Here is a 25,108-nt window from a genome sequence, read left to right as displayed (position 1 = left end):
TGTTTCTGTCATGTTTCCTGTGCATCTTCCACCCCTCCGTGGTTGGTTGGCAGGCAAAAAGGGGAGTGTGCAGAGGAAGGTGATGCAAGCCAGCCAAGTCATCCCTCATTTCATATGTTTGGGTCTTAACCACCCAGTACTCCACCAAATCAAGACTTTCAGGGGTTGGGTTAGCAACCTTCACTCTTCCAGGATCCTTTCAGTTGTCTTTGATCTGCATAGGCCACACGTCGCGGAGAGGCTGGCCAGGCAGTGCGGTAGCCCCAGGTGAAATCACATCTCAGACATTCACACGGGGAGCCCACCACACCGCTGTACCCCCTCGACTTTTCTCCTCGGTATTCCTCAGCATGTGCTCGCCAAAACACTGATAACTATTTGGTCACTTCTGTCTGATTGGAGTGCTTTTTTTTTTCCTGTCTTGGTTGCAAAGCACCATTGATTGTATGCATGTACACATGCAAGTGAGCTTGCAGGCATGCACATGAACCAGGTTTAAGTGAAAAAGCTTCAATTATCCCATTGTTCCCAAGCTGCTGAGCTCAGGACTGTCCTGGTGGCTTGACCCTGACCCGTATTCTGCTTTCGTGGCCATCAGGAGACAGGGGGACCTCCTGGTGTCAGGGAGCACTTCTGCACGGTGGAGATCTGCTCTTTCCCCACTTTCTACCTAGCCCTAGGGTCTTAAAGTGTGGATAAGAAGATTACGCAGAGAGGGAAGATTTGCATTTCTTAGATACTGGGAACTTTGTGGGGGAGAGAGAACCTGAATAGAAAGGATTGGTTCTCCCTTAATCAGAGCTGATGGGGATAGCACGCAAAGCTGCTGGGAGTTCAGGAGCCACTCTCCTGAAATAGCGCAGCGGGGAAAAACGCCGAGGGACAAGAACGCAAAAATAACGTGAGGAGTTCTGCACATCTTCAGTTTGTGGCCCAGAATAGTGAAGGCAAAACCATAAGTTATGAAGTCTAATAAATATCAGTGGCTGTAACAGCCCCGTGCGATGTAGCTAACTGGGGAGGATGCGGTTGGGGTGGCTCACGTCGGGTGGTGCTTTGGGCAGCAGGCAGCACCCCTTGCACGTGGTCACATCGCTGAGGGTCAGGAGGACGGACTGGGTGAGCAGGAGAGACGAGGTCTGAGGAGCTTTGGAGGCCCAGGGACAGGAGATGGAGCAGAGCTGGAGAACGCTTTGGTTCTTTTTGGCCCCGTGCTTTGCTTTTCTTGGGGAAATCTTCTGCAAGCAGACCTGGTTATCCTGTGCTATACGTTAATATTTGCATAGCTGCAGAGCATCCCGGGGATTCCTCATATTAGAAGGCTCGCAGCTTTCATACGGCCTTTTAATTAACTTAATTCAGACATTAGTGTGTCACAGGGAACGTCTCTCAAGGGGGGAAGTCTTTCATTTATCTCCACTTAGCCAGGGAGCACTACGTTTTTCATTTGCATCCTCTGGTTTGTCCTTGTAAGAGTGGGAGTTAACCTCTCACTCCCAAGCCAGTGTTGTGCCCAACACCGTTGATGCATTGTGGAGAAGCTGCTCCTTCTGCCCCCGCTATCCCTGGACCTTCTGCAGGTCCTGTGCTCACCCCAGAGCTGGCCCTGGCTGTTTTCTGGACTGCTTGTAGATGCCATTTGCTTGCCTTGAAGGGCGCAGGCTTGGGAGGAGGTTTCATGGGGTTAGGGAGGCCCCAAGCAAGAGAAGTGGGCTTCCAGGCCCTTCATCCTCCAGCTTCTGCACCCTCATCGAGAGCCCTCTTCCACCAGGAGAGAGCTGGGAGGGGACGCAAGCCTTATAGCTAGCAAGAGCTTTGCAGCAGAAGCCTTGGAAGCAAAACAAAGCTAATTAAAGCCTGCTTCAGCACATGCCTGTTATGCTGTAGGTACCTGTGACAGATGGGGTCTGTTCCCCATGACTGCAAGATACTTTTGCGAAGAACACAGTGCTGAAATGTTTGCCTGTTTTGTTGTGTTTTTTTTGGGGGGGGGGAGGGTGATGACTTAGCTACAGAGGATTTTGCTTACAGAGCTCGTTAGCCATGGCCTGGTGGTGCACGTGCTGGCTGTGCCCTGCTTGCTGACCGCCCCGTGTCCTCTTCTTGCCCCACAGGTGAAGGAATGGCTGTGCCTGAACTGCCAGATGCAGAGGGCGCTGGGGATGGACATGACCACTGCCCCGCGCTCCAAAAGCCAGCAGCAGCTGCACTCCCCCTCGCCGTCTCCGTCCCACTCCCCAGCCAAGCTCCCGGCGGGCCAGGAGAAGACCCCGGCACCCCCCCAGACAAGCGCCCGTCCTGGTGCCACCGCCGCTGCCCCACTGCCTGAGACCCCCAAACCGCAGACGGCTGCACCGCAGAGGGAGCAGCACGGCCAGCCAAAAGCCGCCGCTCCTCAGGAAGCGGCAAGGTCCTCCCCGCAGCACCATCAAGCAAAACCTTCCTCCTCCGAGCAGAGAAAGGCGGTGGGAGACCCCAAACCCCCCGCCCCCGGTGCTGGGGCTCCTGAACAACCCCAGGAGGGGCTCACGGGGAAGCTCTTCGGCTTCGGAGCTTCCCTCCTGACCCAGGCGAGCACGCTCATGTCTGTCCAGCCGGAGGCCCCCGCTCCGAGTCAGCAGTCTTCTGGCAAAGTGCCTCCAAAAATTGTCTTCAGCGACGCCAGCAAGGAAGCTGGTCCCAAAGCCCCGGGGGCGCAGAGCCGGGCTGGGGCTGCGCCGGCTGCCAAAGCAGGCAAACCAGAGCCGGGCGTTAAGCCAAAGGAAGTGCCGAAAGCCAGGGTCTTGTGCCCCCTCTGCAAGGCGGAGATCAATGTGGGCTCCGGCGAGCCCCCCAACTACAACTCCTGCACGACCTGTCGGCAGCAGGTGTGCAACATGTGTGGCTTCAACCCGACGCCTCATCTGGTGGAGGTAAGGGGGCTCACGGGGCTTCTGTCGCTCTCTGGTCACTTAAAATGGGGAAAACGCGATGCATTTTCCATCAGAGGCTGTACGAAGCCCCGGGCAGAAGCAAATGAGGTGCATGCAAAGCTCGGATCTCCCCGCGGTGAGAGCAGTGCTGGGGGTGCAGCAATGTCCCGTGTTCTCTGTGTGCTTCCCGTGGGCTGAAGCGGTGAGCAGACAGGGCACCGGGAGGCAGGAGGTGCTGCAGGGCGGTGGCAGTCCCAAAAGTCGGGTGTGGATGGAGGCGAGGGAGAAGGCTCCACGGGAAAAGAGCCCTGAAAATCAGGAGGGGAGGGCTGCCGGGAAAAAAGCCCAGGGAACGTGGGAGGCTGCAGCCGGCATCGTGTCGGTGCCAGGACTGGGCCGGTTTGGTTTGTGAGGGTGGAAGGGACTCGCTGCAAACAGGCTCTGGATCGCCTGGTAAATCTTCACCGGTCTGCAGCGAGGATTTCACAAAAACGTACAGATTTTGTACCGATTTCACGTGAGGAGCAGAGCTGGGCACCCCTGGCAATGCTTTCTGCTCCTGTTCAAGGGGTCAGGGGCCGGGGTAAGGCAACAAAAGCCGCTCGCCAAGGAGTGTCCTCCTCCTGGTGCTGCCCTCTCCAGATCCCCCGCTCCGTGGTGCCTGGGTACGGCGTGAGGGAACAGGCTGTGCACGGCTCTTGGGGCACGGACTGGGGTGGAGTGCGAGGAGAGGAGGAGGAGGAGGCCAAGGTGGGCTGAAGGCCACCCAGTCCCACCCGCTGGGGTCTGGGAAGGCTCTGAATGGTGCTGCCCACCCAGAGCATCTTCCAAAGCCCCCAGCAGGAACCTGAGCCAGCTCCGAGCTGCCTCAGCTCTACAGGAGCGTGGTGCAACTGGTGCAGGTGTGCCCATACCTCTTCCTCCCCCTTTGGCAGTAGGGAGGGAGATCTCACACGCTTGGAGAAGGCTTTGGCTGAAGTCTAGACCCTCACCTCCCCCTCTACAGGTGATTCAAAACCCTCACGAGCGGGTGCCCGTGGCTTGCTTCTGGAAGCACTGCATTTAGCAGCCAGCAAGACACAGAACCAACACCATCAGCATGCGGAAAAGTTAATGGGGACTTCAGATGGCCAGAGGCAGGATTGCTAATCTTGGCTCCGTTCCACCGTGGATAATTACATTTTATGTCCCTAACTCCTCCCTGCAGTTTCAATTACAGGCAGCAATGTTCTCCCCTTCCCGAAGCTCTGGACGCAGAGGTGTGGAGCAGCACCCCTTTCACGCCGCTCGCTTTTCGGCAGAAATGCTCCGCTCCTTCCTACCAGTTCTGTCCTAAAAGGGCGAATCTCAGACAGGTTTGTGTGGCGAGAGTGGGAACAGCAGCAATCTTCCCACCAATATGACTGCTTTGTAACGGAGCTGTGTGGAAATTGGTGTTACTTTGGGTGCTGGGATGAGACCCGCAGCAATAGTGCTCGATGAAAATGAGCTGAAGACTGCTTGGTATGGAGCACGGTGTTTTCATCAGGCATAACGTGAGCAGAGTTAGACTGGGTACCAGTAGAGCACTGCTTCTTTCCTATCCTGAGGATTTTGGTGAGAAAAGGTGTCCAGGCTTTGTGTAGTCCTTTGCACAGGGCTGAAGCCCAGTCTCGGTGTGCTCTTGGGCCAGGATAAGTTTCCAGGATGAGTTTCAGAAAACACACACGTGGATGAAATGGCCGTAGCATGCTCCCATGGGCACCCCGTTGTGGCACAGAGCGTTACTTTGGGCTTGGGCTGTAGCTGCTGACGTGGTGCTCTGTGCAGGTACCGTGGAAAGGTGGCTGAGGGGCAGGTAGCCTCTCCCCGGCGATGGTCTTGGATATCTCGAATGAGAATCTGGCTTAGATGAGATGGGTTGGCTGATGCAAAATTATTTTTTTAAGAGTTGGGGAATAAATGCAACACTTGAGCTGTGAATGTTCTTAAACTTTCTGGAAAAAAAAAAAAGGGAGGGGGGGGACACTGTAAGATCTTTTAATACTGTCAGGCTTTAGGTTTGCTTGATCTTCTTAGAAAATTGCTCTGTGGTCTTATCCTCTGAGTGGAAGTGTTTTGCCTGCAGCTCGTGCGAGCTTGTCCCAAGCTTCAAGAGTCGTACACAAATCGCAGAGCTCACTCTTTGAAGTAGCGAGGTTTGATCCATTAATTGCTTTACGAATTAGGACCTTGACTGCAAACTGCTGTTGGAGGTTCTGTGAAAGCTAATGAGGACGTTTGAGCCTGGGTCTGCTGCTATTCAGAGGAGCCTGGCGCTGAAGGCTGGGCAGCCCCAGGCGGTACCCTGCAGCCTGGGCAGAGCCTTCCTCCCTGGCTTCAGGCAGAGTGAGTCACACCAAGGGGGAGGAGAAGAAGGCACAGGCTGTCGTGGCCTGGTTTTCGGAGGAAGGATGGAGTTTTGCAGCAAAACAGTGCTAGAATAGTGTTTTCTGCAGATAGTTGCATCGTCACTGCAGGCTGCTGAGGCTTGGTCACACCGAGGTGGGCTGCGTGCATTGACAGCTTCATTGCAAAGCCACCTAACCCCTTGGGGACTGGGGAAAAACACTAAATAATGTGTCCTTCCTCAAACAGGACACGTGTTTTCACTAAGTAGGTCATCTGTACTGCCAGGGGAGCACGGACCGACTTCCACTAAAGGAGACTTCTCCACAAGTATCAGTGCAAACTGTCACGGCTTAGTGGAGAGCATCGCCCAGGCTGAGCCACGTGCTCGTGGCAGGGCTGGGTGACACATCTGCGTGCATGGGACACCTCGGGTGGGAGCTGAGGGATGTGCCAGCAGCACTGCATCCTGGCAGAGACCCCAGTTCCATGGTGGCATCACACACGATGCTTGGGACAAACGGCATCACCGGGAGCCCCTTGGCCCCCAGCCTCTGCCAGGGGCAGTCCCCCAGGGACAGGGTGGCCAGTGAGTGGAGGAGCAGGAGAGGCTGCTGCCCGTGTCTGCAGTCCCCTCAAACTTCTGGTTTCTCTTGGAACCATCACTGCTTACCTGTGATATTTTCAGATCCGTCCCACGCCTGCTCTACAGATGGAGCCGGAGGCTCTGGGTCCCTGTCGTCCCCTCCCACCCTCTGCTGTGGCACAGCAAAGCTGCATCTCCCCAGTGATTCATTCAGCTGAGTGCATTCAAACCTAACGAAAGATTTTTAAAAAAAAAAGAGGAAAAAATGCTGTTTTCTGTGGAGTCATCAGCTGAGTTGCATAGGTGCTGAGCCACCGAAGGAGCTGGTTCCCTTCATTTCCAGGTGGTACCAGGTGAGAAAAAGAGCAGGCAAGGTTTTTTTCCCCAGATCTCATCATTATATACAGGGCTGGGGCTGCCTCTGTTGTCACCGTCTATGCTGGAAGCTCTTCTGCTCACGTTTGTCCTGGGCCAGCAGGTATTTCAGTCAGTGTTGCTAAGCTGCAGCTGCTCTCATAAACCTGGGTGAGAAGCCACCACAGTTTTTGGATGTGTTGGGACCTGGCCATTGAATTAGTGCCGCTCTTTCATCCGCCAGCAAAAGATCTTTGATGGTGTTAGAAGGCTGCAAAGGTCAGGGCTGAGTCTCTTCCATAAAAGCCTTGCATTTGTATACAGCTCTGCTCCTTGCCTGTATCCAGAGGCAGGTTTCTTATGCAGATCTCGAAGGTGCCTTGAGCTTTCCTCCTTGGTTTTGTGCTGGCGTAGCTCGCTCTGGCTGCGAGCACCAGGCCAGAGCTGCTGCGGGGCCTTGAGCCTTGGAGAACTCCGGGGCATGGTCAGAAGGTGGTGGTGAGGACTAAGAGCCCAGGACTCCTGATGAGGAAGGCCTGAAGTCCAGGCACAAGCGTGGTGGTGTGGCAGCACATCCCAGGACAAGGTGCGGGCTGTGGCAGCCTGTGGGCACCAGAGGCTGTGGCTGACCAGCAGGCAGAAGGAGCTACAGTGGTGAGGGAGCCCAAATGTGCACTGTCCAGTTCTCTTGTTTGCCCTGCTACACATTACACAGCTTTAAATAAGTTATTCACATGACTTACCTGAGGAAGAGGTGCCTGGAGCTTCCTTTTACCTCGCCACGCTTCCTCCAGGAGCCTGGCTGCTGGCTCCAGCTCGTGGTGGTCTGCCCACCAAGTCAGAGCTGGCGCTTTCAAGCGCTCCCCCTTGCTCCAGCCTGGAGGTGTGCAGGTAGGAAAGAGGTTTCTGTTGCAGGCAGGCAGCCGCAGGGCCGTTTTGCTAGGATTTAAGGCATCCTGCCTTAAATCAGTGCCCGCTACGGATGCGAGTGATGTGGCAAGAGCTGGCCTGCAGCGTGATTCCCTGCCCTGTGTGACACATTCCCAGTAACCCCAGCTGACCCCAATTGACTCCGGTGGTTTTGTGTTAAGGAACAAATGAACTGTGCATGTTGTGCCACTAAATGAGCGTGGCAGGCTGCCCCTTTGCCTAATTAACCAGCCTGAAACAGGAGCTGGGACACGTCTCGTCGGAGGCCGCTGCCGCTCCCCAGCACAAGGCTGGGACCTCTGGCAGTGCCGTGCCTCCGCGGGGCCCTCTCGTGGAGTCGTGTCCCTGCCACACAGCATCTGCACCCCGACAGGAGCTGGCACTGATTTTCCTGCTTTAACGTGTTATAAAAGGATTCTTTTCGTAACGCTCGGGGTGTGCAGTCCATCTCCCAGCCCGGTGTCAGCAAATTTCTTGTTTGTCCATCCTTGCTACAGCTAAAGACAAACGAGGGGCGATGTGCCTGGCTCCTTCATGGACACCTTCCCTTGCGGCTGGTCTTTGTGGGGAGGTGTTGGCGTTGCAAGGAGCATTGGGGTGGAAGGGGGGAGAAGAGTGGTGTGGGGGGGAGCCAGGCTGCTGCCGTGCCTCAGGTGGGAGCCGCCAGCCACAGCCCCGTGCCTGGGCCCTCCCGGCCCCTTCCAGGGCACCCGTGCTGTCAGAGGGAGGCCGTTAGCCCCCAGCTCCTGGCCCAAGAGGATTAGTGGGGCTGAGGGAACGCTGCCAGCTCCGTGCTGTCCCCTGGCCATGGGGCTGCCCAGGAGGAGCTGGTGGGAGCAGGCCCTGGGTGGTGCCAGCAGCGCCGTGGGTGGGGAGGGTTCAGGCCCGATGTGCCCCCGTGTGGCCCACAGCCACCCCGTGAGCAGGGACGGCAGCTCGAGGTTCGTGCACGTCCATTTCTGACAGAACCCGGGGTCTTCTCTTCCTCCCCTGGCTCCCGATGTAGCAGGGAGCAGCTGTCGCCCGTCCCCATGACGAGTGCCCCTCTGGGGCTGTTTTTTTCCTTAAATCATGCGTCCTGGTGGTGACAGCTTGGCAGGGCAGCAGCTGCGCAGGGGCCCATTGCTGCAAATTTTAAAATTTTCTTAATTTTTATTTCATTCCTCACTAGAACAGCCCTTTGGCTAAGCAGGTCCGTGCCATTCAGCAGTGTTCGTGGCTGCAGCCTCTTTTGGGGAGACACTGCTGCATTTTGCAGCTCCTATCTCCCAGCTGAGTTCAAAAGCGTCAGTGAGCGGCGTCACCTTGCCACAATCTTGTACCCCACCCCGAGAAGCTGCAGGTTATTGCAGGGCCGGGAGCTTGCCGAAGGACTGAGAGCCAGAGCCAGGCTGCAAATAATCAGGTCAGCCACCTGAACTGAAGGCAAAAGGAGAGAGCCGCCTATGGCAGCACGATGTGGAAGTCGGCTTTGCCCGCGTGAGCCTGCAAATCCCTTTACGAATGGGTAATTAACAGCTTGCTGTGACTCAGGAGTTTTCTCTACTGCTTAACACGCTGTAATTAACCCAGCCTGCCCGGGTCCTGCTGCCTGGACCCAACAGGGAAAGCACAGGGCTGAAGTCAGGCTGAGTTTTGGTTATGGTGCATGACCAAGCAAATTGGGTTGAATTAAGAGTGGGGTCCCAAAATGGACCTCAGTGCAGAATCCCTGGAGACGTGTCTGCTGCAGACACTGCCCTTCTGCTGGCCGCGTCTTCCTGAGCTTCCAGAACCAGTTGCAGATGCTGAACTTCTTGGAGCCGAACCTGCTGTCAGCTTGTGGCCACTCGGAAAATCATCTCAAGGACTGCTGTGCCTTCACTCAGGAAAAACAACCGAGTCACGGCTTCATTTCCTCCCTTGGGAGCAATTATATTATTAATAGGCAGATGTCATCCGTGTGCTAACCCTTCTGACGAGTGCTTTGGAGGAAGCCGCTGCCTACGCGTGCAGGTTGTTTTCAGTGAAAAAAAAAGCAAAAAACACTGAAAAAAAGCAAACTATGTATTCCTGGGGTGACAGTGGGGCAGGAGACTTGCGTTTGCAGGCGATGCCTGCAGATCCTGGGCTCACAGGGGTCTCCTGTGGAGCCATCCCAGCCGCTGAAGCCCCCTACGAAGCAGCTCCACCATTTCCCACTGCAGCCCAGGCTGGGGAGGCAACGGGTGCGCTCCCAGCACGTGCAGGACAGCTGAGCCACCTCCGGAGTCTCCGAAGAGATTTGCTGGAGTTTGAGCCTGAGCAAGAAACCAGCTTGCTTCCCTCGCTGCTGCTGGCAGTGGTACCACACGGCGATGCTGCCGCCGCGTCCCAAGGGGCGACTCGAGCCCTGCTGCCAAGTGGTGTCACCTCCCTCCGTGTCACGGGGCCGCAGCAGCCTGGACTTGGGTTGGCTTTAGCTGATGGTGAAGCTTTATCCTTACAGCATCGATCAGGCTGCTTCCTAGAAAGCACGAGGGGATAGTTCAGGGCTGCTCTTTTTGTCCATGTAACAGGGGGAGCTCTCTGTGTCATGCCCTGGCCCTCGCCGAGCTCTGAATTCTTTTTCCAGCCCATTTCAGTAGCTGCTGCGGCTGCTCCTAGTGCTGGTGGCGTTCTGGGCGACCTCCACGCAACAGGACTGCAGGACTACGTGGGGCAGAGCCACGCTCTGAGGATGGGGTGGGCAGAGAGGAGCGGCTGTTTTGGCCTGAGATGGCGAGGGGATCTGGCTGTTCCTGCTGCCATCCCCGGGGAGCAGGCTCAGATTATCCTGATGTGCTCTCAGACCATTACACAACCTGGCACCTCTTCCTCTCTTTTTTTCCTTTACCGTGCTATGTTAGTACTTCATGTGGGAACACATTAGGACATTTAATCGAGCATTTAATTGGCTTTGTAGCACTGGATTTCTGAGTGGGCTGGGGACTGCGGAAGAGGTGCTTGGTTTTTCAGCTGTGACAGGAGCGTCCCAGACTTTCTGTGTTGGTGTCAATCCGCCTTCCAAAGCCAGCATCGCTTCTTGTTATGAACCCAGCAGCATTTTGCAGTTACATCCCGCAGTCTTAAGCGGCTGCAGCCATCCGTGGAATAAATTGATAGTGAGGAGAGGGGCTGCTGATGGTGAAATGAGCAGGGCTGGTGGGGAAGAAGCTCCTGCAGATGAAGATGGGATTACTGCTTGGGATGAGCACATGCTGGGGACTGCAGCTCAGGCTATTCCGTCCTTCCCACATCAAAACCGGTGCTGGCAAAGCGCAGGGGCACAGCAAGGCTCCTACACCCCCAGCTCTGGGGGTCGAGCTTTTGGATTAAGATGAAGAAAAAAAAAAAAAATCAACCTTCCTGCTACGTTAAAAATCAGCATTGAAGGGACTGGGGCTGCGCTGAGTGTCTGGTTGCTTCCTCCTCCTCCTCTGGCTGATGCAGGGCCAGCGGGTGCTTGCAGCAGCTGCTCTGGGGGATTTTGCCTTCCACAGAGGCATTTCCCCCAGGATTGCTCCACTCTGGCGCTCTCTTGCCATGCTGTCTGCTCGTACGGGGCTGCTCGAGGGCTGTTGCCCTTGCCTGTGGCCTTGTTCCCTCCCGCACTTCATCCATCCTCGCCTCCCATTGCAGGAATCGCTTTTAACGAGGAGGGAAACAAATCATAGAGGGCTAAAGGCTGCCTTGTGAATAATTTGTCAGATATATGGGTCGGGAACTGGCTGGAAGTATTTAATTAAATACCTTTTTGGTTGCCATTTGCCACGTACTTGAAAGGGAAATGGTTCGTGTTTGATTTCTGGAGGTGTGAAACCCTCATAAAAGCCGGGTGCGGGTGCTGCCTGGCAAAATCCCGAACAGTGGAAGCTGCTTGATTATTTCTTCGTGCTGATTTTCTGCTCCTCCCAGAGGAAGTTCCTGGGATGGATCCTTGGGACTTGGCTCTCGGCTTGTAGAGGAGTTGGGTGCCAGCCCTTTGCAGATGCTTTGAGCCCCCCAGGCACCCCCCTGCCCCTTTACCTGCCGAAAAGCCCTCGCCCGCCTGGCGTCCAGCCTCCTGGCGCTGGAGGATTTCGGCTTTTCCCTTGTGTTTGTTTTGGAGTTGTAAAGCCTGATGCTTTAATAGCCTTGTTTTGTACGGGAGGCGGTAAGCCAGCTCCTTGTAAATAATCAGAAGTTTATGGGGGATTAGCAGGGAGGCATATTTATCAACATCAATGATTGCAATTAAAAGCTGAGGTATTAACACAGTTGCCTACGCCTGATCCTGCAGCAATTGCACTTCAACGATGATTTTTTTCTTCCAGTTCCTATGCCCGTGAGCAGCCTGAAAGGGTTCTCCGGGTGCCCGGGGACCACACAAGAAGCAGGGTGCGTGTTGGTGTTGCTAACGCTGATGCAGACAGCCCTGGTCAGCCCCGAGCAGCTGGACCAGGAACGTGCCACGAGACGGAGCTGGCAGAGGGAGCGTGGCCGCGGGCAGAGCACATCAGCTGGCGTGGGCTGGAGCAGACTTGCCTGCAGTCCTGGAAAAGATGGCCCAGGAGTGTTTATGGCTTCCTGCTGTGTGGGGAGGTGCTGGCGGTGGTGCCTGAGGCAGCACCTGGCGTGGGAGCTGGGCAGCATGCAAAGCGAGCGCGGTTGCTTCCTCTTTCTGCTGCAAGCCCAGCAAAACGCAGGTGCTCGCCCTGCACAAGTGCTGAGCTGCACTGAAAATCCCTGAGATCTGGTTCCCAGCTCTTGCCTGAAATTCCCAAAGAGGGCGAATGCTGCGAGCAGCCCCTCAGCTGGGTGTGGAAGCGAGGTGAGGTGGCCGGGAGCCTGGGGGGTGCACTCAGCGTGGCGTCGGCGCACCCGGAGCTGAGGGCAGCTGGCAAGGCTGCTCCGTGCTCCTGCTGCAAGGGGAAGGATGCCAGCAGCGCCCGTGCTCCAGAAATTTCCAGGGGAGCCTCCTGAGCAGGCAGGAGATGCAAACCTTCTTTTTAAGCCTGCCTGCCTCATGTGTGGCAGGGAGAAACTGCAGGGGGCAGAGGTGGCACCGGGCGCTCCTGTAACCGCACCACAGGAACGTTTCCACTTCCGAAGGCGCTCCTGGTTCCAAAAAGCTCTCGAGGTGCTTCTGGCAGCAATTCACCAACGCAGCAAATATTTCCAGCTAATTAAGAACCTGTTCCCAAAGCTCCCGATAACGCTTTGCAATTCCAACAGTTTTCCAGCCTGCTCAGAACGGCTTTAGAGGAGCGGCTGCTGCCGTGTACCCGTCCGCGCTGTGCGGCTGCAGGAATGATCGTGCTCTCCCCTTTCCACCTGTCCTGGTGGGGCCCGGAGCTGCAGGCTGCCTTGTCACCAGCTCTGCACGGGCTGGGGGAGCTGAAAGCTCTCGGGCAGGGAGGATCCTTGCAGCCCCAGAGGCTGTGTTGTGCAGAAACCATGCAGAGGGGAGCGCTCCCAGCTCCCCCCAGCCTCGCAGGCAGGAGGCGGTGGAGCCAGGGCTGCTCCTGCAGGGCCTTTGCAGGGGCTCTGCCTCCATTTGGCATGGATTATTTCGGTTCTTCTGTTTGTGCCTTGCTGCGAGGCTGTGCTGAGCCAACGGCAGCTGTTCCTGCGAAGTGGTATTTGAAAACCAGGGCAAGCTTCTCCCACATCTTTGCTCTCCTTGCCTGGAGTTCCCACCCGAGCCCTGAGCTGCCTCAAAGCTCCTCCCAGCGAGTGCCACGAAAACGCCCCGAAAGCCTGCAGCAGAGCAGGGAGCTCGCTGCAGAAGCCTTCTCCTCTGCTTCTGCTCCTCGCCGTCATCTTCCCACTGCCATCTGCTGCGCGTGCTAAATTAAGGCAGCACGTTGGGGACGAGGTGTGCTGTGCTCGGGGAGCCCCACGTGGCCCTGCCGGGCTGCACGAGCACCGGCTCGGCGCGCTGAGCGGGGCACGTGGGGCCCTGTGCTGGTCTCCTCGCGTGGGGGCAGCCCAGGGGCGAGGAGCTGCCACCAGGGCAGGGTTTGGCTCCTCCACCCGGGGGTGCCCGGGCAGGGGTGGCTGCAGAGGCAGCTCTCCGTGACCACAGGCACCTCCTTGGCACAGTGCTGGGCTCCCCACCCTGGCCGTGCTCTCCTCCTGGGGCAGATGATGACATGCTGATGTTTTTAGGCAGTTAATTAGAAACGAACCTCGCCTCGAGGGACCTGGAGCACAAGGAGAACAGCCCCAGTCCTTTGTGCCTCCTTCATCCTGTGATTCCTATTTTTCTGCTCTCTTTGGAGAGCGGGAGTGGCTGCAGGGGAATGGACCCAGCAGCACCTCTTTGCCACTGTCTCCGTGGGCATGATGAAACTTCTGGAAGCCCTCCCAGGGCCGTGCCGTACCCCCGAGGTGAGCGCTGGAGGCAGGATGGTTCTCGGCTGGTGCTCGGCAGCAGGAGAAGTACAGCTGAGCGAGGAGCTGCACTGACTCCTACATTTCTCACGACGCAAACGCAAGCAGGAAGGCGAAGTTACACGTGGGTAGTGACATTTTTCACACGTTTTGGCCCAGAGGCCTCATTGCCCTGAGTTGCTCGGAGCACAGCATATCAAAAAGTTGGAGTCAGGATTCGGTGGGGCTCTGCCCACCTCCCCGGGCTGTGCGTGCCAAGGAGGTGGCAGCGGTGGCTTCCCTGTGTTCCATCATCAGAGAGCTCAAATCCTCCTTTTCCTCGGAGGGGAGGACTTTAAAGTATGCTGTGTATCTCAGCTGCTTTGTTCTGTGTCTTTTGTGATGGTTTGGGTTTGGTGTGGGTTTTTTTTGGTGGGATATTTTTAATTGTACGTGCGGCGCACAAAGAGCACCCCATTCCCAAGCCTGCTTGAGCAGAAGAGTACGGATTTCAGCGTGTTTTAGTTGACGCAGAGAACAAATATTCTCACCAAAGACCTAGTTTGGGAAAGAAAGAAGCAATGGGGTTGGGAACAGCCCCTGGCAGCGTGAGGACAGGACAGGGCCGGTGCTGTGGTGGTACCTGGGGGCTCTGCGCTGCCCCTGGTTCCATCCTGCGGCGCCGGGCACGGCGCGGCTGAGCAGCACCCGCTGCTGCCTCGCAATTGCAGCGTGGGTGAGTGGGCATCAGCTCGCACACTGCTCCGACAGGGCTCGGCGCCTGCGAGGTAACTGTGAAATTCCCATCTTTATGTAATTTCCTGACTCGCCTGCGACTGTTAAGCATGACCAAGAGTCATCTGTTTGCCGAGAGCAAGTGGCGCATCGGGAAGAGGAGAGCGAAGTGGAGCTGGGCAGCAGGGTTTGTGATCAGCGTGGGCTTTTCTTCGGGCTGGCGGCTGGGGCAGCGTGCCCAGCCTTCAGAGCAGCAGCAGCAGGTTTCTGGGGTGCCCCCAAAGCCCTCCTACCGCGGGGTCTGTTGCGATGCCATGAGGGTCTGTGTGGTGCGGGTCCGCCTGGGGCTGCAGGGGATGAGGCCCCACGGGCATCTGTCTCTGCAGGGAGGGCAGCTGGAGGTCAAACCGAGCAAATAGCCCTGTTGTCAGTTAAAAAAAAACAAAAAACATCCATTTTACATGGATGTCACCATTTCATTTCAGCTTCCTGGCTTCGTTCTTGCTCCGTATTTTCATTTTATCTTGAGATTGAAGATCTCAGCCTCAATAACAGCCCCGGCAGGCGGCTGCAGACATCGGGCTGCGCCCTCAGAGCAGCTCAGCCCCATGGCACGCTGCTCAGGATGTGCCTCCATGCCCCTAAGCGCTGCGTGAAGCATATCAACGCTGGTTCTGCCTGAAAAGAGGCAGCCACTGGGGGCTGAAGGTGCCGATGCTGGGGTCGGGCCCACCGAGACAATTCGGTGGGGCTGGGACCGGAGCAGGATCGGCCCGGCTGGACCCCAGCAGGTGGGAGCTGCCCAGGCTGTGCTGCAGGGAAGGGGGTGGAAGAGGGCACGCACGGCCCCAGCACGGGAGGGTGGCGATGTGTGTAATTTGGGGGAGGAGAAGGGCTCATCCGTCTCCGCTGGAGCCATCTGCGCTCCTTTTCGCAGCCTTTCACCGTTAATGGATTATTGACCCGCCCGGAAGCGGGGAAGATCAGGGGAGTTAATTTTTCAAACTTACCACTTGATGTATCCCATAAAGGTGGGATCGTTTAATTAAAATGCTTCTGCTGCTGGATTCGGAGCTCGTGATCTTGAGGCTTGGAGCAGAGCCTACGGTTTGGGTTTTTTTTTTTTGAAGGAGCAGTCGTTCAAAGGAGTCAGACAGAAACCAAAGTTCCCAGTTACCCAGGCATTCATGGATTTCAGGGTAAAAATGCTGGCAGGGGCCAAGTGAGGATGTCGAAATAGAACATAACAGAGAGGGAAAGAAAGGAAAGGCTGCAGTCCCTGGGAGCCGTGGGTTATTCCCGGGATGGTTGTGAAGATGCGCATGTGTATGCATAGCACGGGCTGCCCCCAGCACGAAGGTGAGGCCCTTGGTGACATTTTCCACGAGCTGGGCAGCCAGAAGAGCCCACAGGTGCCACACACCCCCCACAGGGCTGTAGGACAGCCGCCTGCCGGCTGTGAGGTGCAGGCAGTGAGTCTCGGTAGCGGCACATCCAGCCACCTCGCTGGGGAAGGGGCTCTCTGCTGGGAAAAGGCTGCCACGAGCTCCACAACTCTGGAAGTGTTACAGAATTCCGCAGACACCGTGGGCCATCAGCTCGTACCGATGGCTCTTCAGCTACTTTACAAATGATCCAGCACGGGCACGAAATAGGTTCGAACCCCAAAGGAGGGACGTGGTCGGGGTCTGCCCTCGCTGCGGCTGCTCTGCCTTGTGGGGGGACGCAGCAAATCCAGAGGGCAGCCACCGAGGGTGCTGATTTTCTTCTGCTTTGCAAGCAAGCGGCTGCTGCCTGGCAGACGTGGGGCTCTCTGCAGCTCAGAAGAGAGCAATCAGACAGCTTGAATCTGCTTTTATCAGAGGCAGAAAATTGCTCGTTGGATGGCTGGGTATTTTAGTCAACACTGGTGCCTATGAAAAAGCAAGGTTTTGATTAAATAAGATTTTTCAGATAAATTTAGCTTATCATGGGCTTTTTTTTCCCCCTTTCTAGCGGAAAAGTGATCAGAATACTATAGTACTTCTCTGCAGTTTTGCTGGGTTTCTCTTTGCAAGCGTTATTTTGCTGCAGATTTGAAATCTTCCACGGAGAGCTTCCAGAGAGGAGCAGTTCCCCCATCACTGCAGGCAGGGCGACAAAGGCATGAGATGACACACCGAGCACCTTGCTCGACGCTGTGCCCAGGCACCAAGAGGAGCGAAGGGACAGCGAGCGGGGCGGGGGCTCCGGGGGGCCCGGTGTACGTGTCCTGGGCGTTTTCACAGAAGTGTTGGTATGCAGACAGCGTTTGGAGATCCTCCCGCTGCTGTTAACCCTGGCTGAGAGCTACATCCTGATAATGCGGGCTGCGAGAGATAAGGCAGCCTGGCAGGCTGATAAATCTGGTGAAGGAGGGCTTCTTCCCCCAGTAAATCAGGGTGCGCACGGATCGATTGGAACAGAAATGAGCGATGTGTTGCTGCTGTATCGATGGGGGGATAAGGTCCCCCCGCTGGGTTTGCTGCAGGACAGGACCACGTCCTGGCTTCTGCCTGGCTCCCTGATGGTCCTCACAGCCCGGTTCGTGCCGGGAGAGGCTCGGAGTGGCTCTCAGGAAGGATTTCTTCACTCAGAGGGCGGCCAGGCACTGGCAGGGGATGCCCAGGGCAGTGGGGAGACCCCAGCCCTGGAGATATTTGGGAGATGGGGAAGTGGCGCTGAGGAACGTGGTTCAGGGAGGGGACTCAGTTGTCCAGGCTGCTGGTTGGGCTTGGTGATCCTAAAGGGCCTTGTGGGATATTTCCCGCTGGCGTAGCAGGGATCGTACATGTATTTTGTCATTTTGTGTCTCTTCAGCCTGTTCCTTTTGCAGCCAGTGGTTGCCACTTCTCACCCTCCAGCACTGCCGGGAGCTCCCTTGCTCCTACTGGATGCCTTCAGCTCCACGTCCCCCTTCCCCACGTTCCTGTGGTGTCACCAGCCCCAGGACACCCTGCCCAAGAAGGAGAGCCGTGCCTCCCCCCGGCAGCCCCCGGGGCTTTGGAGACTTTCTGTTCCCCTTCTTCCCGGCAGGGTCCTCGCCGAGTCCATCAGCGGCCTGTAAATGACTCAGATAGTTTTATAAATGTCACGTTACAGGAAAATAGGGAAATATGGACCTTCCTCGGGACAGCCGTAGCTAATCTTTGACAAACAGACCCATCCCTCTTCTGCTTTAATACTGTTGGCTATATTTTACTGCGAACAGAAAATCTTCTTAATTCTTCATCCATTTGGATTCAGTCTCTTGGAACTGAGCTGGTAGTTCATTTAGCTCTTTCTCCAAGATAAAAAGAAAAAAAAAAGAGGAAGAAATAGTAGGGCTCGGTGAAAAGAGAAAAAAGCACTTGCAGCCACTGAGACTCCCTCTCTGGTTCCTCCTATTCTTCTTACTCTTTTCTGGCATTTTTTTTTTTCCTTTTCTTAAACACGCAGAGCTGCACTCGTGCTGTTTGTCCCTCAGGATCACGCCCAGGTGCCCAGCCTGGCAGGTTTGTTTCTCCCTGTCCTTAAAGATGTTCGAGAGGCTGAGTCTGGCCGGGCAGCCCCATCCACGCCTGCTGGCTGCAGCCGGGGAGCTTGGGGAGCTGCTGGGGCGCTGGCGGAGCACAAAACACATGAGAGCAGCCAGTCACAGGGAAAAAAAGGAGCACAAAAAAAAAGGAAACAGCAGCGGGGATATACGAGGAGCCCCTGCTTCCCACCTCTCCTGGGAGCCTGGCTGGTCCCGCAGCACCCCCGAACCCCAGCTGCGGGCAGCGGGAGGGCTGGGGCGTGCTGTGTTCCCCCCGCAGCCCTGCGGAGCCCGTGCTGCACAGCTGCTATTTCTGCAGCAGCTGCTCCTGTTGCTGGATGTGCGTGTGCCGTGCGGGGATGCTGCCGTCAAACAGCCCCTTCCCAGAGAGACCGCTGCTCACCCGCAGCCCTGGGAACCTGTCCCGGGGCTTTTAGACAAGCCAAGAGCATCAAAATGATCTCTTCTATATCCTACTCTCTTTTTTTTTTTTTTATCTAATGAACTGGAAGGAAATATGTTGAGTGGGGAGGGATGGCTATATATATTCTCCAAAAGGACCGGTTTCAAAATTTTGGACAGCTGTGTACCCTTTTTTAGCAGCCCCTTCACACAGCCCACACAGCACCCAGCGCTTGGAATTGGGCTCGTTTGGAAATATGCTTCCTTGATTGCAAAATAGTTTAAATCCTTTAACTTAGAAACATTCTTGCGACTCGGGAAGATTTTTAGCTCGGTAAATACAGAAGGTGCTTCCTGCCGCATGCGGCTCTGCTAATTTTGGAAGTGGGTGGAAAATGACTAGGGGGCAGAGAATAGAGGCACATTTGGGGGATTTGGGGTCATCGCAGCTCCAAGCACGGGCTGCGGGTGCACAAGGATGCTGCTCAGAAGAAAGCATCCCCGCCTTGTGCCACCCCGTCCAGGTGGCACTTGGTGCTGGACCCCTGCCCAGCCCTGGTTGCACAAGCGTGCAGCCCATCTCCAGCCGAGCCCGTGGGTTTCTGGGAGGAGAAAACTGCCTCAGACAGTCTGTGTTTAAGAGGTGAGCTCTAAAAACCGAGCGATTCAAGAGCCCCCATAAAGCATCCCAGAAGGACTCGTTTGAAATCCCCGGGGTTCTGTGGGTGCCCTGCGTGGCACCACGGCACGGAGGAGCCACCGGCGGCCCCGCGAGCCATGGGCCCGCAAATTCTTCATGGTGCAGAGCAGCTGCCCGTGCTGGCAGGAGCATTTTGGGGTCTGAATTGCTGAGTCAGGAGCCCCTTTCCTCCCAGAGAAACCTCCGTGGTTTCTCTCACGCTGCTTTCTCCCCATCGTGCCCGCATTTACTGGGCTGTCCCACCGGCGCTGTCACGCAGTAAGCCGGACTTGGCAAGCGCACGCTCGTTCCTCGAAGGAAAACGAACAGGAGCCGTGCTATTACTCATCAGTCAAAGACTTTCAGCTGGATTAATCCCTCGGCTGATGTGGTGGTGGTGACCGTGGTGGATGCTGCCTGGCTGCAGGCCAGCGCCGCTGCCCGTGGCCAGCACCGGGTCCCCTCTGGATTACCAAGTGAGCAGCTTGGCGGGGTGTAGGGGCAGAAATCGGGAGGAAAAGTTCCCGTGTGGGGGTTTTCCCATGCAGGGGTGTCTGCAAAGGGGAGGAGAAGCTATGGCAGGGCTCATTCTGGCGACGTGTGACTGCAGCGAGCTCACCCTGCACTGCTTTGAGTCACGGCACTGCGGTGTGACAGCCACAGTGGGGCCGGGCAGGCACTGCCAGCCCCATCTGCCCGGGGGGCTGCAGGGATAGAGAGGAGCAGAGTGATGCCAGGAAGCCTTGCTCCGTTGCTTGTCACACGCTGTATTTAGTGACGGGTTGGAATAACCTCGGTGGGTTTTGGTGAGGCTGATCTGTGAGCCGCGACAACGCTAATGCTTGCCCAGGTCACGCTAATAAAGGCAATTAGCGTTGAATAAACTCTGCTGAGGGATGAGGTCCCGGCGCTGCCTTGCCCTGTAGAGGAAGGTGCCTGCAGCTTCATGCTGCTGCGTTTGCAAGCTCACCATTCATGGGGACACAAATCCTGCCTCCCTTCTTCCACAGCGTCCTGCAAAAAGCAGCATCTGGGCTGCAAGTCGCCTTGCAGGGCTGCTGTTCAGGAAAGGATTAAGAAATTCTCAAGGGGTTGATACCAGAGACCGCAAAGCCTTCTGCTATCCCCCAAACCAAAGCCTTCCCCAGCTCGCTGGGTGAACCAACCCTTTAGGGGGGCAGCAAAAAGGGAGCTGCAGCGCGCACAGGGCTAAAAACGCCCCGGTGGGGGTGTGCTCGGGTTCGCACCGCCACCGCTCCTCGGGCACCTTCTCTCCGGGAGGGGGCTCGGCAGGCTGGGTTTGGCAGCCTGGTGCCGAGGAGGGAAGCGTTAGGCGGCCCTCGGGTGGCAGCATCCCGGCAGAGAAATGAATTAGCACCGGTGTTCATCCGAGAGGAGCGGGGCCAGGCAGAGATAACATCTTTCGTTAGATCGGAGGATAAGGGCTGGAGGAAAAGCAGCCAAGCGCCTGGGTGCAACGCCGTGGGATTAGGATGGGTGGCAGGGGGGATTCGGGGGGGGTCTGAAACAGCTCTGGCGTTGAATGGCGAAGCATGAGTCAGCCCCGCTCCTTTAAACCTGCTGAAAGCGTTCACGTTGCAGACAGATCTCTGGGTTTCCTCAGCACAGGGATGCTGAGCCTTGGGAGCTGGGGTCCTGCCGGGCGATGTCCCCGTCCCCGCTGCAGGAGGGTGCGTGGAAGGGGCGCGGGTGCCAGCAGACCTCCTAAACGGGGAGGCTGGAGGGATGCTTGCTGTTAGTTTGGATCTTGCTTCAGAGAGCAGAAGTGTTTTCCATATTTCCCAGGCTCCCATCTGTCACGGCGATGAGCCCTGCACAGTGCTTGTCAGCAAATAAATGGAATATTCTTGGGAGATTCGCTGCGTTTGGTGCTGGGAGATGAGACCCAGCTTGGAGGATACTCACACCTCGCGCTGCTTATCTGATTTGGTACGGGCCTCGAGCCGGTATTTTAATATCCATGGCTTCGACTGCGTAAAATAATACCGGGGAGCACGAATAACAGGGCAGAGCCCTGGAGCTGAGGAGGCAGGAGGGGTCTGCGTGGGGCTGAAGCCACTGCCGTGCCTCTGCCGGAGTGCTCGGGGTGCGGGTCTGGGTGCTGCGGGGCTGGCATCTGCCGGCGTGGCGGGGCTGGAGCTCGGCGGCTCCATCATTCCAACAAACCCCGCCGGCGCCGGGGGATTCAGCGTTTAATTAACTTGCCAGGCGGTGATGTTGACCAAAATGATGCAGGAAGGCTTCCATTGCCGTTAATTACAGTTTTGTCATTGCCCATTAGTGGATTACAACAATCGCTGGGTGCCAGCCCGTTAGGGCTTGGCGAACGCGGCTTTGGCCACCTGCCAGCGGGTGCCAGCCCCAGGAGGGGACCGCGCACACGTCCCCTGGGGGGGGGCCTCGGGCACCGCAGCGCCCTGCTGCTGGCCCCGCGCCCTCCGAGGCGATTGAGTGCTGAGAAAATCAGCCCCTCGCCTCCTGAGGCTGATGGGCTGCAGTACGTGGGGCAGCTGTGCCCCGCTGTGGCTCCAGCCTGGCACCAGGATGGATACCGAGGTGCCGCTGCCCCGGGCCATCCCCGTGCACCTCCCTGCAGCTCTGGGGTTGTAAAGCACCAAGCCCGGCCCGATGATGGTTGCCGTCACGGGATCTGGGTAGCCTGCTGGGGGTTTATGAGCAGATCAGCTGCTCGTCGTGCGGTGCCTTGTGCATTTGGCTGAGCCGTGGTGGCTGGGAGGTGCCCGTGGCTCAGTGCCAGGGACTGCAGAGGTCTCTGGGATCCCAGAGCCAAGGAAAGGCCAGAAGGGGATGGTGCAAAGCGAACTGTGCCCGGCACCGGCGTCCCTGGGGCCCAGCCTCACAGCGAGCGAAGGCTGAGGTCCGGCGTGCGATCTGCCCCGGTCCTGTCCCAGTTTCAAAGCCACAATCCTTTTGGCTGGGCTATTTTTAACAGAGATCTTTCCCTTCTCCAGTTCCCGCTGCAGCCCCACGGAGCCCCGTCACGTCTGCTGGAGCGGGATGGCGAGGGGCGAGCTGCCCCGGCCAGGACGGCTGCCGGAGGGAGCGTGCTTCCAGCCAGCCCTCCTGCGCTCCCCACAGCCTGGGTCACCCCGCGCCCGCCTGGTCCTCCAGATCGCCCCAAAAAGGCTGGAGCGGCCGTGCCCAGCCCCTCACGCAGAGCTGCGTGGCCAGCATGGGCTGTGCAGGATGGGCATCGTGCATATGGGCGCTGTCCCAGGTGGGCCGATCACCTCCAGATCACCGCGGGCAGGAGCCGGGCCCGGCTCACCCCGGCACGGCCACGGCACCCCCTCTGCGCCTCCCCTCATGGGGAGCTCCGGCAGGGAAAAACGGTGTTCCTGAAACACAAAAGGAAGGCCGGGCATTTCCGTGAGGAGGGGGTTCGAGCTGTGGCACGCAATTACATTTTCTTCCACCGCCTGAAATAATTACACGGCGGAGTGCGGCAAGGAGATCTGATTCGGAGGCAAAGCGATGAGAGCCAGTTCTGAAACAAAAGGAGACAAATGCAATCAGTAAGATACAATAGGCTGCACTTGCCCCTTAATTACACTTTCTCTTTGATTAAGCAGTAATTAAATATTACCGTGCTGTAAGCTTTTTTATTTTTTTTAAGGCCCTCCTTTTTATTTAAGGCCCTCCACAGCCCCAGGGTATCTTGAAGATGCTCCTATGAAGAGCAGGCAGCAGAGCAGGGGCTGCTGCGGGGTCGGGAGGGGTGGCAGGACTCAGCCCACCTCTCCGGCAGCCTGGGAGCTCCTCTCCTGCAGCTCGGCCCCCATGAAGCAGTGGCTCGACCCAAAAGGCAGGGTGGGAAGGAATGACACTGAGCACTGGGCTGTTCGCAGAAAGGAAAAAAGAGAAAAAAAAAAAAAAAGAGAAAAAGATTTTAAATGATGAAACATCAGAAGTAAAGCAAATGTCAGGGCCCTATTCCTGGACATTCCTGTGCGGGTAAAAATAGTCCTTTCGCGACTCAGAGGGGGAGAGTGCTTCTGATCTATTAGTGCAGGGCTCCTGCCTCCTCCCTGCAGGCTTTCTGCCACTTACAGCCCCAGCTGCAAGCTGCTTTTTCCAGGTCATAAAATGACGGCTCTTGCTGAGCGCTTCACTAGGCAAGATTGTCTTGTTCTTTTCCGCACAGCGTGTACTTTGGGTAATATCTTTGGGAAGTTTTTTATGTGCTCATGTACCCAGTATTTTCTGATAACCTAGAAAAACGATCCTCAAGCATGATGATTATGCTATTAAACCTCTATTCCTCTATTGTAGCAAGGAAAACAAATCAGAGCAGGAGGGAAGCTGCACGGGCCCCACCAGCGGCGCGGTCACTCGGGTGGTGGCAGCGTCAGCCGGGATGTTGGCCACCACGACGCCGCGGTGACGGGCACGGTGACGGGGACGGGGGCTGCAGGAGCCAGCAGCGTGACGCACCCCTGTCCTGGGGGACATCAGGGAGCAGAGGGAGCCTCGGCACAGCCCCATGGCAGGAGGGAGCAGTGCCGGCGGTGAGGCAGGGCGAAGGCACCAGCGCTGGCACCGCTGGAGGCGAAGCAGAGAGCTGCAGAGAAAAACAGGGCAGCGGCAGCTGCTCCTCCAGGCTCGTCCCCAGCAGGCTGTGGCAGTGAGGGTGTGCCTGGCTGGGGGACCCAGACTCCTCCTAAATTGTCCCGGGTGGTCCTTCCCCACGCTGAGTGCGCTGCTTTGGATGCGCGATGCATTCCTCCGTGTGCTCAGTTACTTAGCAGCCCAGGGAGCAGCAGTCTGCTCATTTCCACCCGACTTTTCAGCTGCTTTTATGCGAGGAGCCGGCAGGGCTGAGCATCCCCAGCCTGTGGGCAGCAAACCCGGAGCCAAAGGCAGGGTCAGGCTGGGTTTGTTCCCCCTTGGAGAGATGCTGAAGGTGCTGTGGTGTAGGCAGTGCGAAATCTAGCAATTAACACTGGGGACAATAAAGAGATGGCAAATAAAGGGAGGATGGTTTTCACGTTGCCAAGAAGTGCAGTAACGACTTTCCACTCCCAGTCTAGAGGGGAGAAAGCGCTGGTCTCCAGTGCTTAGCAAGGCTCACCCCATGGCCTGCTGACTCTGCTGAAAGCCCTTGGTCTTGCTGGCATCCAGCAGGTCCATCTCCACTGAGCCCTGCAGAACGGGACACCGTCAGGGCTCCCCGGTCTCTAACGGAGCTCTTCCTTTCCGTGCCTTGCAGAAAAACGAATGGCTGTGTCTGAACTGCCAAACGCAGCGGCTGCTGGAAGGGAGCCTGGCGGACCCTGCCCCCGTGCCGATGCCTGCCCCGAAGCACCCTGCCAGCGGCTCCCCCCGCCACCAGCCGCCGGCAGCCGTCCCACGGGCACCCGCACCCCCCGAGCCGGCAGCGCCCCCCGACCGCCAGCCCTCGCCCGCCAGGAGCCTGCGGGCACCCGAGCAGAGCCCGGCCCCCAGCCCTGCCCCGGAGAAGAAGCCCCCGGCGCCAGCAGAGGAGAAGCCGCTGCCCAAAGCCGTCCCGGAGCCGTCCCCAGCACCCAAAGGGAAGAGCGTCAGCACAAAACCGGAGGGGGAGAGCAAGGTGGGACGGGTGCTTCCCGAGGCACAGAGGGCGAAGGAGCAGGAGGTGAGCGCCCTGCCCTGCCCCTGTGCTGTGTCCTCCCCGCGGTCACTTCGTGCCAGGGCAGAGCAGAGCCCGTCGTCAGCCCCTCTTGTCCCCCACTCAGGTGCTTTAGGAAAACGGTGAGGCCAAAACAAAACGGTCTCCACATTTCCAAGCTGCTGGGCAATTTGACACGCTGTACAGCAGTGTGCGATAGGTGCCTGCGTTTTAGGATGATCACATTAATTGGGGCGAGGTGCCTGCGTTTTAGGATGATTACATTAATTGGTGCGTAACGCGACAATTCAGGTACTCCTCAGCCCATTGATTTTGAAGGGCAGTTGAATGTGCCCTTAAATGAAAAGCTCCTTTCAAAACATTTCCAGCTTGTGCTGCAGAAACAGACTTTTTCAAGCTCCTCAATCCTTTTTTATTTTTTTTTTCCTCTTTAATTGAATACTCTTTGGGGAAAAGCTTGGCTGCACTGGGATGCTTTTCCCTAAGGAGCCATCACTGAAGCTGCCTTCACAACGTCCCCCTCGGACCGGGGACTGGCTGCCCCCTGCCAACACAGCCCCTGGGGAAGAGGCTCCTCGCCCCACTGATGCTTCCTAAATCCCCC

General features: G+C 57.0%; 1 protein-coding gene across 1 annotated transcript in view; it reads left to right on the top strand.

Moving 5' to 3' along the window:
* BSN (bassoon presynaptic cytomatrix protein) overlaps nucleotides 1–25,108 on the top strand; it is a 69,039-nt gene that overhangs the window by 30,703 nt on the left and 13,228 nt on the right. Inside the window, exons 4-5 of the mRNA XM_032194235.1 lie at nucleotides 2,115–2,912; nucleotides 24,106–24,510. Coding sequence (XP_032050126.1) covers nucleotides 2,115–2,912; nucleotides 24,106–24,510 — 1,203 coding nt within the window. The remainder of the gene's footprint in view (nucleotides 1–2,114; nucleotides 2,913–24,105; nucleotides 24,511–25,108) is intronic.

Source organism: Aythya fuligula, chromosome 10 (genome assembly GCF_009819795.1).
Source record: "Aythya fuligula isolate bAytFul2 chromosome 10, bAytFul2.pri, whole genome shotgun sequence".
In the NCBI taxonomy this organism is placed as follows: domain Eukaryota; kingdom Metazoa; phylum Chordata; class Aves; order Anseriformes; family Anatidae; genus Aythya; species Aythya fuligula.
Note: the sequence above shows the minus strand (reverse complement) of the source record. Positions and strands in the feature narration are given on the sequence as shown.